Source organism: Trichechus manatus, unplaced genomic scaffold, assembly GCF_000243295.1.
Source record: "Trichechus manatus latirostris isolate Lorelei unplaced genomic scaffold, TriManLat1.0 scaffold00087, whole genome shotgun sequence".
Classification (NCBI taxonomy): domain Eukaryota; kingdom Metazoa; phylum Chordata; class Mammalia; order Sirenia; family Trichechidae; genus Trichechus; species Trichechus manatus.
Window position 1 is genome coordinate 11,453,837 of NW_004444023.1, and position 13,867 is coordinate 11,467,703.

A 13,867-nucleotide genomic window follows, 5' to 3' on the forward strand; every position below is an offset into this window, starting at 1 on the left:
CTGTACCACCAGGGCTCCTTTTAAGGTAGCCCTAGTACTATTTAAAAAAAAAAAAAAAAGCCCTCTTGTGTTGTCAGATTACCCCTCTGTGATAAATCTTTGGCTTGACAGGGAGAACGAGAGACTTCTGTTTTTCCTATTGAGTACTGTTAACTTACTCTCCATACTACACTGGGGTCACTTTGCTTTCTGTCACTTCATTCTCCCTTGATGAATTTGTCTACCAATAACTTCATAAGAATGAAAAGCATGCATGGGTTAATGTATACCTATAGCCAGAAAAGAAGCCCTGGTGGTACAATGGTAAAGCACTCGGCTGCTAATCGAAAGGTCAGTGGTTCGAACCCACTGGCCACTCCACAGGAGAAAGATGTGGCAGTCTGCTTCCATAAAGATTACAGCCTAGGAAACCCTATGGGGCAGTTCTACCCTGTCCTGTAGGGTTGCTATGAGTCAGAATCGACTTGATGGAAATAGGTATAGCCAGAACATCTGTTAAAGAATATAACCTTCAAGTATGTCTCTACCGTCTGAAGAGCCCCAAGGTTCCCTGGTGAAAGAGAGATAGGAAATGCTGAGTATGGCAGGCAGATTAATGGTCCTCCAAAGGTGACCACGTCCTAATCCCCGGAACCTGTGAACATGTGGTCTTACATGGCAAAAAGGACTTTGTGGATGTGAGTGAATCAAGGATCGTATGGTGAGGAGATGATCCCAGATGATCCAGATGGCCCAGTGTAATCACAGGGTTCCTCAGAAGGGAAGGAAGGAGGCAGGAGGATCAGAGCTGAGACCAATGCAGTGATAGAAGCAGAAGTCAGAGTGAAGAGATTGCTGTCTGGGCAGTAAGGAATGCAGGCAGCTTCTAAAAGCTGGAAAGGAAACATTCTCTTCTCCCCTAGAGCTTCCAGAAGGAGCACAGCCCTGCTGACACCTTAATTTCAGCTCAGTGAGACCTGTGTTGAACTTCTGACCTCCAGCACTATAAATTTGTGTCTTAAACCACCAAACTTGTGGTAATTTGTTACAGCAGCCATAGGAAACTAACACATGGAAGTATGAAGGAAAATTGAAAACAGAGATCAGAGAATCTTGCGCTCTGCCAAGCACTGTGCCACATACTTTAGGAATACCCTGTCATTTAAGCCTGGTGGTGGTGGTGGTGGTGGTGGTGTGTGCGCCATGTGCTATCAAGTCGATTCCAACTCACAGTGACCTTACAGGACAGAGTAGAACTGCCCCATAAGTTTTCCTAAGCTGTAATCTTCATAGAAGCAGGTCATCAGGTCTTTCTCCCTCGGAGCAACTGGTGGGTTTAAACCATAGACCTTTCAGTTAACAGCCGAGTGCTTAACCATTGTGCCACAAGGGCTCCTATTTAAGCTTTACCACCATCTTAAATACCACCTCTTCTACAAAGGAGCAAACTGAAGTGAGGCCAAGAAATCACTTACCCCAACTGACACCTAGAAATGAATGTAAGCCTCTTCCTTCCCTTGTGTGTGTCCTACAGACTAAGTCAGTGCAACTTGGATGTAACCAGCTGTGGCTATCTTGCGTTTGCACTCATGAAAAACAGAAGACTGACACATCTGACCCTCAGCATGAACCCCCTGGAAGACAATGGGATAAAGATGCTGTGTGAAGTCATGAAGGAACCATCTTGTTACCTCCAGGACCTAGAGTAAGTGTCCTATGTTGTTACCGTTAGGTGCTGTCAAGTCAATTCCGACTCATAGCAACCCCATGTGATAGAGTAGAACTGCCCCATAGGGTTTCCTAGGCTGTAATCTTTATGGGAGCAGATTGCCAAGTCCTTCTCCCTCAGAGCCACTTTCTCCCGCAGAGCCACTGGTAGGTTCAAACCGCCAACTTTTTGGTTAGCAGCCAAGTGCTTAACCATTGTGCCACCAGGGCTCCTTTGGTTGTCATGAGTTGAGTCCACCATAACAGGACCCGGGGTTCCTAGAAGGTCAAGAGAAGTGAGGAGGAAGGTCAGAACCAAAAACTGGTTCCAGGGTCAACTGATGCTCATTTTCCAGAGGTAAGTTGATGTGTTGACGCCACAGTGAGTGTGGGAAGGGCAGAGAAATTCTGAACAGAAGCCTCGTAGCAGAAACTACGGAGTTTCACGTCACCTTTGATCCCTAAAACTCAGGAGTTCTTCTTGCCCTTAGTTACTTTAGAGCTTTTTTTTTTTGTATGTAAGGTGGAGGGGGTCTATCTCTTACTCCTTTTTCTCTCTGAGCCTCAAACTCCTTCAACCCTTGTTTTAATAATTCTATTTAATAGAATTATTCTATCATTAAACAGATTGCAGGAAAATGAAAAGATTTCGGTAAGCAGAAATCTACAATCCCACAACCAAGCAGCAGCCACTGTTAATATTTTGGCAAATGTCTTCCTGGGATTTTTTTCCTGGATGCATAACATGTCTAATGTTTTACAAAGATGGGATCCTAGTAACTACTGCTTATTGTATTCTTACCATGCGGCAGTCAGGGCTCTAAATATTTTGCATGTCTAATCTCACCTGGGAGTCTCTGGGTGGTGCAAATGGTTAACACACTTGGCTGTTAACTGAAAGGTTGGAGGTTCAAGTCCACCCAGAGGCACCTAGAAAGAAAGGACTGGCATTCTACTTCCAAAAAAATCAGCCATTGAGGCCCCCAGACACCCTTTTAGCCCAGTAGTGAAGTCACTCCAGAGGTTTACCTTTTAGCCAAAGATTAGACAGACCCGTAGGACAAAATGAGACTAAAGGGGGCACACCAGCTCAGGGGCAAGGACCAGAAGGCAGGAGGGGACAGGAAAGCTGGTAATAAGGAACTCAAGGTTGAGAAGGGAGAGTACTGACATGTCATGGGGTTGTTAACCAATGCCATAAAACAATATATGTACTAACTGTTTAATGAGAAGCTGGTTTGTTCTATAAACCTTTATCTAAAGTTCAATAAAAAAAAATAAAAATTAAATATTAAAAAAATCAGCCATTGAAAACCCTATGGAGCACAGTTCTAGTCTGTCACACACAGGGTCACCATGAGTTGAGATCAGCTCAATGGCAATTGGTTTTAGTCTCATGTAATCCTCTGTCGATTATACATGTAGGGAACTAGAACTCTCAAGGAACCAGAACACAAGTGGCTTTGGTCTCACATCCTCCTCTTGAGGATCCACAAATATAATCGTAATAAAAAATGAAGCATGGTATGGTGTGCCACTTAATGGTGCACCATAATTTTAAAAATCCCCTAAAGCTGAACACTTAGTTTATGTCTAATGTTTTACTCATATATACCTTATAAATCTTTGTGAACTTGGTAGTGTTTTCGTATGATCAATGAAAACGGGTAGAATGGACCAAAAAGGAGATCTTTCCTTTCCCAGTAATAACTAGGAGATTTGGATATAGATTATGGCCCATTCAACCTGATTGCCCCCAAATATTAATTCCTCTCTTTGTTTTAATTAAAATACGTTTCAAGCCCTATTCTTGCATAGTATAGGAGCTTAATCTTAGTCAACTGGAGATGCCCTTTTCTTTGGGGTTGCGTTTGCGTTCTAGAGAACTCTCGAGTGAGGACACTGCAGGGGAGATTACCTGGGTCTCACTATCGTCATTCATTCAAGCTGGCACCTAAGACTTGGCCATGGCCACCTGGTTTTCAGGTATGAGCCCTCATTCTTGACCCAAGGGCATCATTGGGCCGGGCTCTCTCAGCCCCAATGGATCATTCTAGTCTCAGCATCCTGAGCTAGGATATGGGACTCCGGGGCTATTTCATTCTTTTCTACTCAGATGACCCATCTGCCATTACTGTGGGGCCATTTCCACTCCCCACTCTCCAGCTCTACCGGGGATACGGGACATGAGACCTCTCTACTGTTGGATCCTGACACCTATCCAGTGTTTCTGGAACATTCTATCATCGTTTCTCTCCCTCTCGGGCATCCCTTTGTCAGGAATGCCACCAACTTCTACTCACTCAGGCTCCTTCCATCTCTCTCCTGCTCCTCCGTGAAGACTCTTCATCCCACCTCCAGGTAGAAGCCAGTGCTGATGTCTTCGTCTTTTTCCAAATGAAGCACCTCACATTGTTCCCCACTTTTGGCCATCATTTCTTGCCACAGCTACCAAGTGTCATACAGTCTGAATGGTTCCATCTAGGAACGGGTGGAAAGACCCCATAGCTGTGTGCCATCCAGTCAATTCTGACTCATAGCAAGCCCATGTGACAGAGTAGAACTGCCCCATAGAGTTTCCTAAGCTGTAATCTTTATAGGAGCAGATCACCAGGTCTTTCTCCTGAGGAGCTGCTGGTGGGTTCAAACCACCAGTTAGCAGCTGAGCACTTAACCACTGTGCCACCACGGTTACTTCAACTGTCAGGGTTGTGCCCTCCATTACTGGGGTAAGAATATATTCAGCTTTGCCTCATCAACGGGATTTCTGGTACTATTTTGGGGAACCAGCCTTCCTCAGACTTGAAGGTGTGATTAAAACTTGTGACTGAAAAAAAAGAAAGAAACTTGTGACGGATAGGTTGGAGCAGTAGCCACTTAGATAGCTACTCCACTTGACAAGTTATTGAGAGTCCCAGTGGCTGGTTGTGACTTTTGACTCCCTTGCTGTTGCTTTCATTAGGTGCCATTGCGATAAATTCCAGCTCATGGCAACTCTATGTGACTAAGCAGAACTGCCCCCAGGGTTTCCTAGGCTGTCATCCTTACAGAAGGAATTCGCTAGGTCTTTTCTCGCGCAGAGCCACTGGGTGGGTTCTAACCACTGACCTTTCAGTTAGCAGCTAGCAGAGCAGCCAAGTGCTTAACCACTGTGCCACCAGTGCTCCTTAAAGTCCCCGTTAGGAAGGGATAAAGGACATCCCATGAGTATTTCTGTGCACTCTCTCCAGAGGCGCGGGAGTCACCTCCTCCTCTGTGTCTCTTGCAGGTTGGTGAGGTGCCAGCTCACACCTGCTTGCTGTGAAGATCTGTCCTGTGTGATCGCAAGAAACCCACACCTGAAGAGCCTGGATCTTGCCTACAATGCCCTGGGGGACAGCGGGGCTGTGCTGCTGTGCAAGGGGTTGAAACACAAGCACAGCTCTTTGAAGAGGCTCGGGTGAGGCGATGCGTGTGAGGCTCTGAGGGTGAGGTTTTGTGGACCGGGTGCAAGGTGGAGCCATGCACAGAAGGAAGGAGACGAAGGGAGGGGGCGGGGCTGTGCATAGAAGAGAGGGCATACAGTCGTTTGAACGATGTTCTCATTTATACAACTCAGTTCAATTAGAATCAAACTTTTGCAGAACCACATACGTGGGCACAAATGCCAGCTCAGCTCCTATATGTGGAATGAATGAAACAGCAAATGCTTGAGAACAGGGCCTTGAGGTAGTAACCAAAAAAAACCAGTTGCCTCAAGTCTGCTCCAACTCACGGTGCCCCAAGTGTATTAGTGAAACTGTGTTCATAAGGTTTTCGATGGCTGATTTCTCCGAGGCAGATCCCAGGGCTTTCTTCCTGGGTGCATCTGAATAAACTCCAACCTCCAACCTTTTGGTTAACAGCTGAGCTCGTTAAGTTTGTACCGCCCAGGAACTCCCTGAAGGCAGGGGACAGGGTAAACCTCAAGGTCAGCACTCAATAAATAAATATTAATATTTATAGTAAACACCCAATAAATAATATTAATATGTATGTGGTAGGTATGGTGCTAAATGATGGAAATAAATACATAGGTGAATAACGAGGTCTCTTGGTGCAGCATAGATGGTGTAGTGAGAAAGAGGGACAAAAGCAAGTTGTTGTGTGCCAGCGAGTTGATTCCGACTCATTGCAACGCTATAGGACAGAGTGGAGCTGCCCCATAGGGTTTCCAAGGCTGCAATCTTTAGGGGAGCAGATTGCCAGGTCTTTCTCCCAAAAAGCCACTGAGTGGATTTGAACCATCAACCTTTGGTTTAGCAGCTGAGTGCTTAACCGTTGCGCCACCAGGGTGCCTTAGAAGTAAACTTAGGTATTGATATATGGTTAAGAAACTGCACGTATGCCACCCTTGTGGAAGGAGAGAGCACATTTGATCAGAGACTGTGGTATGAGATGAGGCTGGGAAAGAAGGAAAGACATTTTAGGTTAGAGTAAAGATGTGAGATTTTATCCTAAGAACATTGGAAAGCCAAAGAACATTTTGAGAGTGATTTGCTTCACGGAATTGGCTTGCATTACCGGAGGAGAGGAGAGCTGGCAAGTCCAAGATCCGTAGGTCAGGCAACAGAAAGAGTGAAGAGTAAGGGTGTTATGACAAAGTTTCTACTTATAGTCAAACCTACCCAGCGGCTCTGTGGGAGAAAGACCTAGCAATCTGCTTCTGTGAAGATTGTTGCTGGGTGTTGTCAAGACAATTTTGATACACAGTGAACCCCATGTGACAGAGTAGAATTGCCCCAAAGGGTTTCTTAGACTGTAATCTTTACAGGTGTGGATTGCCAGGTCTTTTCTCCCGCGGAGCCACTGGCTGGGTTCAAACAATCAACCTTTCAGTTAGTAGCTGAGTGCTTAACCACTGTACCACTAGGGCTCCTTCTCATAAAGATTACAGTGAAGAAAATCCTGTGGGGCAGTTCTGCTCTGTCCTATAGGGTTGCTATGAGTTGAAATCAACTTCACGGCACCTAACAACAATAACAAGTCTAGAGACGGAACACACCCTAAGGAAATCTCTTTTTGCTCTAAAGGCTTCAACTAATTGGATGAGGCCCACCCACATTATGGAAGGTGATCAGCTTTATTTAGGGCCAACTAACTTAATTCCATGTAACTGCTTTATAACAGCAACTAGACTCGTGTTTGACCAAACAGCTGGACACCAGAGCCTAGCCAAGTGGACACACAAAATTGACTGTTAAAAATGATAGGATGTTTTTGAAGTAAAGATAGGAGGTGACAGGGTAGATAAAAGCTGAGTGGATGAGGGAATTGAAGTCACGATGATGGTGTGTGACAGGGAAATCGGCCTCCAATTAAGTCCCTTGACAACAAAACAGGAATATTGCCACCCCTAGTGTCATGGGTAGGAGCCCTGGTGGCCAGTGGTTAAGTGCTTGGCTGTGAACCAAAAGGTTGGCAGTTCAAACCTACCCAGTGGCTCTGAGAGAGAAAGACCTGGTGATCTGCTTCCATAAAGATTATAGCCTGGGAAAACCTATGAGGCAGTTCTACTCGGACATGTGGGTCAATATGAATCGGAATCAACTTGACGGCACCCAACAACAATAGTGATATGGGAGGTCTCTGCATGGTGCAAACTGTTTGCACTAAGCTACTAACCGAAAGGTTGGCAGTTTTGAAGCTACTCAGAGGTGCCAGGGAAGAAAGGCCTGGCTATCTACTTCCAAAAGATCAGCCATTAGAAACCCTATGGAACGCAGTTCTGCTCTGACACACATGGGGGCACCATGGGTTGGAGTTGACTTATTGCTGATTGAGTGAGTTCTAGAGGTTTCTTAGCATATCTGCCTGGTTTGCATCTCACAGGACTATCGTAGTGCCAACACCTAGTTTCCGGCTCATGTTGGTTGAATGAAGGATTGATAATGGATCTTTGGGGTTCTTTCTTTACTTTTTTTTAAAATTTATTTTGTTGTTGAGAATATACACAGCAGAACATATACCAATTCAACAGTTCCTATATGTACAATTCAGTGACATAAATCACATTCTTTGAATTGTGCAACCATTCTCACCCTCCTTTTCTAAGTTGTTCCTCCCCCATTAACATAAACTCACTGCCCCCTAAGATTCCTATCTAATCTTCTGAGTTGCGGTTGTCCATTTGATCCTGTATAGATAGATCTTAAAAGAGCACAATGCTCAAGGTATACATTTTTCTAGTTAAGCCAAACTATCGTTTGGTTTTAAGAAGGCTTCCAGGGATATTTTTGGTTTAAAGTTTAAAGATCTTCTCAGGGCAGTAGTTTCAGGGGTTCATCCATCCACCTTGGCTTTGGGGTTATTTTGATGGTGGTCTCACCCTTCAGGTTGGAGGCATGTGGGTTGACTTCTGATTGCTGTGAGGAGCTCTCCTCGGCCATCTACCACAACCAGAGCCTGACCAGTCTAAACCTGATGCAGAATCATCTCGACCCTTCAGGACTAAGTAAACTGTGTTCAGCCTCTGCATGTCCCAAATCTAATCTACAAATAATCGGGTAAGTCCCTGGTGATTATCTGCTGCCATGCAAACCTGATTCTCTCACAGGCATGGTGGTTTATCGGGTCAGCTGAAATTGTGGATGGACTACCTGGGGTTTATTCAACCAGTGAGTGTCGACTGTGTTCTGGCTACTCTGCTAGATCTGGGGAGACAGGGATCTGAGAGGTGGAGGCACGGTGGTGCCTGATGTCATGGAGCTGACGATTGGGTGGGTGGAGAGACAACATACAAATAAAATATTTGGGATTACTGTTGTTATTGTTGTTGCGTGCCATTGAGTCAATTCCTACTCATGGCAACGCCATGTGTGTAGAGTAGAACTGTGCTCCACAGGGTTTTCAAGGCTGTAACCTTTCAGAAATAGATTGCCAGGCCTTTCTTCTAATGCACCTCCGGGTGGGTTTGGTTAGTTGCCTAGCACTTAACCATTTGCACCAAGCCAGGGACTCCTTGTGATTTCTATGTTTGATGGTAGAAATGTATTTGTTATTTAATATCTCATATCTGTAGGAAAAATAGAAGTAAAAGTCATTCCCAAGAGTGAAGAAGTATAGTTATAATTGAGAGAAATAAAGACTTGACTGGAGAAACATAAGATTGAAAACCCACTTTTGGCTGGTGATGGGGTATTTATGTCAATGGCAAACATCCAAGTTGATTTAACTGTTTTCTCCTGTACGGTCCAGCTTAGCGGTTGGATTTACCTAGGGTTCAAGTTTTGTCAAACTTGAAGTTTTTGCCAGAAAGAACACTGGGGCGATTATAGTGGTGGACCGTTGGATCTGAGGGGCATAGGGAGAAAAGAGAAGGCAGAAGGGTACAGATGGATTGGAAAGCATGACTCAGTGGATTTGGAGATCTGGATACAGCCCAGGAAAACTCTTACAGTGGCCACCTGAGCAAATAAGCTGAAAAGGCAGAATGTTGGGTTGAAGGAGAACATATTTGTACTGATGACTCATAAGACTGTATAGTCTCTGACAAAATCGAAGTTGTAACCATAGGACTTGGTCACTGAAGTGGTGTAGAACAGTCAGACCTGGATTTTTAATTTTTTTTTTTTTACTGTTTATCTGTAAAATGGGTACAGTGCTATGTGTCTATTTAAATACTTGTGTCCTACTAGAATATAAGTTTCATGAGCGTTAGGACTTTGCCTTGTTCATCACTATACCTCTAAACCCTGTAACAGGACCTGGAACAGAGTAAGTTCTCAGGAAGGAGTGGATGGATAGATGGATGAATAATCATGCCTGCCTCCTAGGATTGTTGTGAGCAGGAGGTGCCTATAAAGTTCAGCATAGTACCTGTCACACCTAGAGTTCCTTTATGTGTAAGGATTTACTTATATTCTATGGGGAACAGATTCCTCAAGAGAACGAGAAAAGGTTTGATGTCCTTGGTGGGGACTCCAGGTGCTATGAGGAAGGAAGAAGAGTCAAAAGCACAATCCTAGAGTAATAAGTCCCCTTTCTTCCTCCCCAGGCTGTGGAGAGGGCACTATACTGAGCAAACAAGGAATCTGCTAGAGGAGTTGAAAAGGGTGAAGCCCAAAATTGTGATTGACGGTAATTGGTATTCTTTTGACCAAGATGACCGGTATTGGTGGCAACACTGAAGACATGAAAACCCTCCCACTCACAACTATTCTGCTGGAGGAACTTTAGAGCCGTTTTCTCGGGGCAAGCCATTCCCAGGAGTTCCTTCTCAAAGGTGGAAAGTGATTTCTGATTCTCACAAAGACCCCTTGATGGTAGTGATTCTTCCATGTTCAAGGCAACGTTTGCTTCTGACTTAGGTTTGTGACTTTCAAGTCATAGAACCTCAGCATCTATGGAATGTCTGTTCTACCTCAGGGCATATATAGAGAATTAAGTAAAATAAACACTGAGAGCATCTTGAAAAAGTATTAAGTGGCCTTCTTGACCAATGGGGACATGATTCAAAAGCCAAAGGATGAGGGGACTTAGGTCTTCAGAAAACAAAACAAAAAAACCCGTTGCCGTCAAGTCAATTCCAACTCACAGTGACCCCGTGTGTTACAGAGTAGAACTGTGTTCCATAAGGTTTTCTTAGCTATAACACCTGCGGTCACCATAAGCCTCCAGTGGGTTTGGTTTTTTGGTTTTTATACTTTACAGAAGCAGATCACCTAGTCTTTCTTCCGCAGTGCCTCTGGGTGTGTTTGAACCATCAACCTTTAGGTTAGCAGCCCAGTATAAATGGTTTGTGCCACCCAGTGGTCCCCCAATTTTAATACATACCCTGTAGGTGCTGAAAAAAAAGCACGTAACCAAATGCCAAAGGCCGATGAGACCATCACTCAATATCTGAAATATAAACCCAAAGCTGAATTTATTACTTAGCACAGTAAAGAGCTATGCTGGCCCATCAAAGTCTCTCTGAGCAGGGCAGACTGCTGATCTTTTGTAGGATTTTTGGAAAGTGTGGAGTTCAGGGATTGGAAAACCTTCAGGGTTTAAGTGAGCTGACATCTGTTTATTGTTTTTAGGTGCCGTGGAGTCAATTTTTGACTCATAGGGACCCCCATGTGACACAGTAGAACTGCCCCATAGGATTTTCTAGGCTGTAATGTTTACGGGAGCAGATTGCCATGTCTTTTTCCCATGGAACTGCTGGGTGAGTTTGAACCACCAACCTTTTGATTAACAGCCCAGCACTTAATCATTTTGCCCCAAGGGTTTCTGACTTCTGGTTACTCAGGTGAAACTTGATTGGCTTTCACAAGTGTGTCCATAGGAGTGAATCCTTTCCTGATTGGCTGAATTTCAGAAGCAAAGGGCAGTCATTGGTTGGCCTGTAGAAACATGTTCATTGAAGAAAATTGTCTTGGATCCATTGAATGGGTTTAAACCTGGTTGGGTGGTTTCTTGCTACCATGGCTACAGACATTTAGTCTGTTCCTAGGAGAATGAGAACTTCTTATATTCTTACCAATATGGATTTTTCCTTACTTTTTAATTTATTTAATTTAAAATTTAATTTAAAAATTTTAATTTAATTATTAATTTATTTAATTTTTTAAATCCATGATGAAAGGAGTCCTGGTGGCACAGTAGTGAAGTGCTTGGCTGCTAACATAAAGGTTGATGATTTGAACCCACCCAGCAGCTCCGCAGTAGAAAGATCTGGCAATCTGCTCCTATAGATTAATTCCGACACATAGTGACCCTATAGGACAGAGTAGAACTACCCTGTAGGGTTCCAAGACTGTAATCTTTAAGGAAGCAGACTGCCACATCTTTCTCCCACAGAGCAGCGGTGGGTTTGAGCCACTGACCTTTGGGTTAGCAGCTGAGGGCTTAACCACTGCACCACCAGGGCTCCTTTCTAGCCTAGAAAACTCTACAGGACAGTTCTACCCTGTCACATGGGGTTACCATGAGCCGAAATAGACTCGATGGAACCTAACAACAGGAACACATTGCTTATGGATTGCCCCAGTATGAGGTGGTTTGTGTGAGGTGGCTATATAGGGGTGCCATGGTTAGCCCTTCTGAGTTAGAGAAGTCCCAGTCTTCCTTCTCCCATGTGGGACATATGACGATACAACATACAGAGCACCATGTACAGAGCAGGTAAGGGAGCCACCATGAATCCTTGGGTTAAATCCTAACAACACTTTACTATTTCAGTCTTTTTAGTTAAAGATTCAGTTACTGTCAAGTTGGAATCTACTCATGGCACCCCCATAAGTGTCACGGTTTTCAATGGCTGAATTTTTAGAAGTAGATTGCCAGGCATTTCTTCCGAGGCACCTCTGGGTGGACTCAAACCTGCAACCTTTTGGTTAGCAGTAGAGCATGTTAACTGTTTGCACCACCCGGGGACTCCTCCATTCCCTTAAAACCAAAAAAACCCAAACCCATTGCCATCAAGTTGATTTCCAACTCAGCAACCCTATAGGACAGAGTAGAACTGCTCCATAGGATTTTCTAGGCTGTAATCTTTATGTAAGAAAAAACCTGTCGCCAGATCTTTCTCCCACAGAGCTGCTGGTGGGTTTGAACTGCCGACTTTTCAGTTAGCAGCCGAGAATTTAACCGCCGCACCAGTGGGGTGTGTATGTATACACGTATGTATGGGGTGTTTGTACTTATATCAGTTTGGAAGCTTTAAGCTACCAGTAACAGAATACCTGACCTAAGGTGGCTAAATAGAAGTTTATTATCTTACATAATAAGCCTTTGGGTAGGAATTTTCAGGTTTAATTCAGGATTCCTTGTCAGCTTCTCTGCAATTCTCTTGAATTTTCCATGATGGGCACTAGGTGGCGACAGAGCATCGTGCCTTCACAAAGATTAGGCGCGCCTCACACCTTTCCCTACAGCCAGGTGAAGGAGCCCTGGTGACACAATAGCTAAGGCTCCACTGCTAGACAGCCGGTCGGGGGTTTGAACCCACCCAGTGGATCTGTGGGAAAAACACCTGGCAATCTGTTCCTGTAAAGATTACAGCCAAAACTATATGGGATCAAATTGACAACAGTAACTAGAAAGATTAGATAGAAACTTCAGGGGGCACTGAGTGTTAACGGTGGAGAACAACTCAGAAAAGGAGGGTGAGAATGTGTCTTAGTCATCTGGTGCTGCTTTAACAGAAATACCACAAGTGGATGGCTTTAACAAAGTTTATTCTCTCACAGTCCAGTAGGCTACAAGTCCAAATTCAGGGCATCAGCTCCAGGGGAATGCTTTCTCCATCGGCTCTGGAGGAAGGTCCATGTCATCAATCTTTCCTTGGTCTGGGAGTTTCTGAGCACAGGAACCTCAGGTCCAAAGGATGCACTCTGTTCCCGGCACTGCTTTCTTGGTGGTATGAGGTTCCCCACTCTCTGCTGCTTCCCTTTCCTTTTATCTCTTACAAAAGACAAAAGGTGATGCAGGCCACACCCTAGGGAAACTCCCTTTTCATTGGATCAGGGATGTAACTTTAGTAAAGGGTGTTACAATCCCACCCTAATCCTCTTTAACATAAAATTGCAATCACAAAATGGAGGACAATCACACAATACTGGGAATCGTGGCCCAGCCAAATTGCTACACAAATTTTTGGGGGGACATAATTCAGTCCATGACAGAATGGTTGTACAACTCGAAGAATGTAATCAATGTCACTGAATTGTACATGTAGAAATCGGTGACTTGGTGTATGCTTTGCTGCATACATTCTCAACCACAAAACAAATAAATTACAGCCAAGAAAACCCTGTGGGGCAGTTCTACTCTGTCACATGGGGTCTCCATGAGTCAGAATCAACTCGACAGCACCCAATAACAACAATACTGCTTTTTACCCAGGAGCCCGGTGTCTTTCCATTGATTTCATGGAAATAGTACAGTTCTCAAGAATCCAGATGGTGGCAGCAGAGAGCTGGCAGGGACCAACTTCATTCCAAAGAAGAAAACCAAACCAGTTGCTGTCATAGTGACCCCATGTGTGTCAGAGTAGAACTGTGCTCTATACGGTTTTCAAAGGCTGGTTTTCCGGAAGTAGATCATCAGGCCTTTCTTCAGAAGTGCCTCTGGGTGGACTCCAACCACCACCCTCACTGTTAGCAGCTGAGGGTGCATTACCCAGAGACTCCCAACCTTGTTCCAAAGGACTCCTAAGGAAGGTCCGGAAGAAGAA

At 44.5% G+C, this 13,867-nt stretch overlaps 1 protein-coding gene across 1 annotated transcript in view; it reads left to right on the forward strand.

Moving 5' to 3' along the window:
* The window catches only part of NLRP5 (NLR family pyrin domain containing 5), a 57,372-nt gene extending 47,539 nt beyond the window's left edge, over positions 1 to 9,833 (forward strand). Inside the window, 4 exon segments of the mRNA XM_012557106.1 lie at positions 1,514 to 1,684; positions 4,955 to 5,125; positions 8,040 to 8,210; positions 9,701 to 9,833. Coding sequence (XP_012412560.1) covers positions 1,514 to 1,684; positions 4,955 to 5,125; positions 8,040 to 8,210; positions 9,701 to 9,833 — 646 coding nt within the window.
* The last annotated feature ends 4,034 nt before the right edge of the window (positions 9,834 to 13,867 follow it).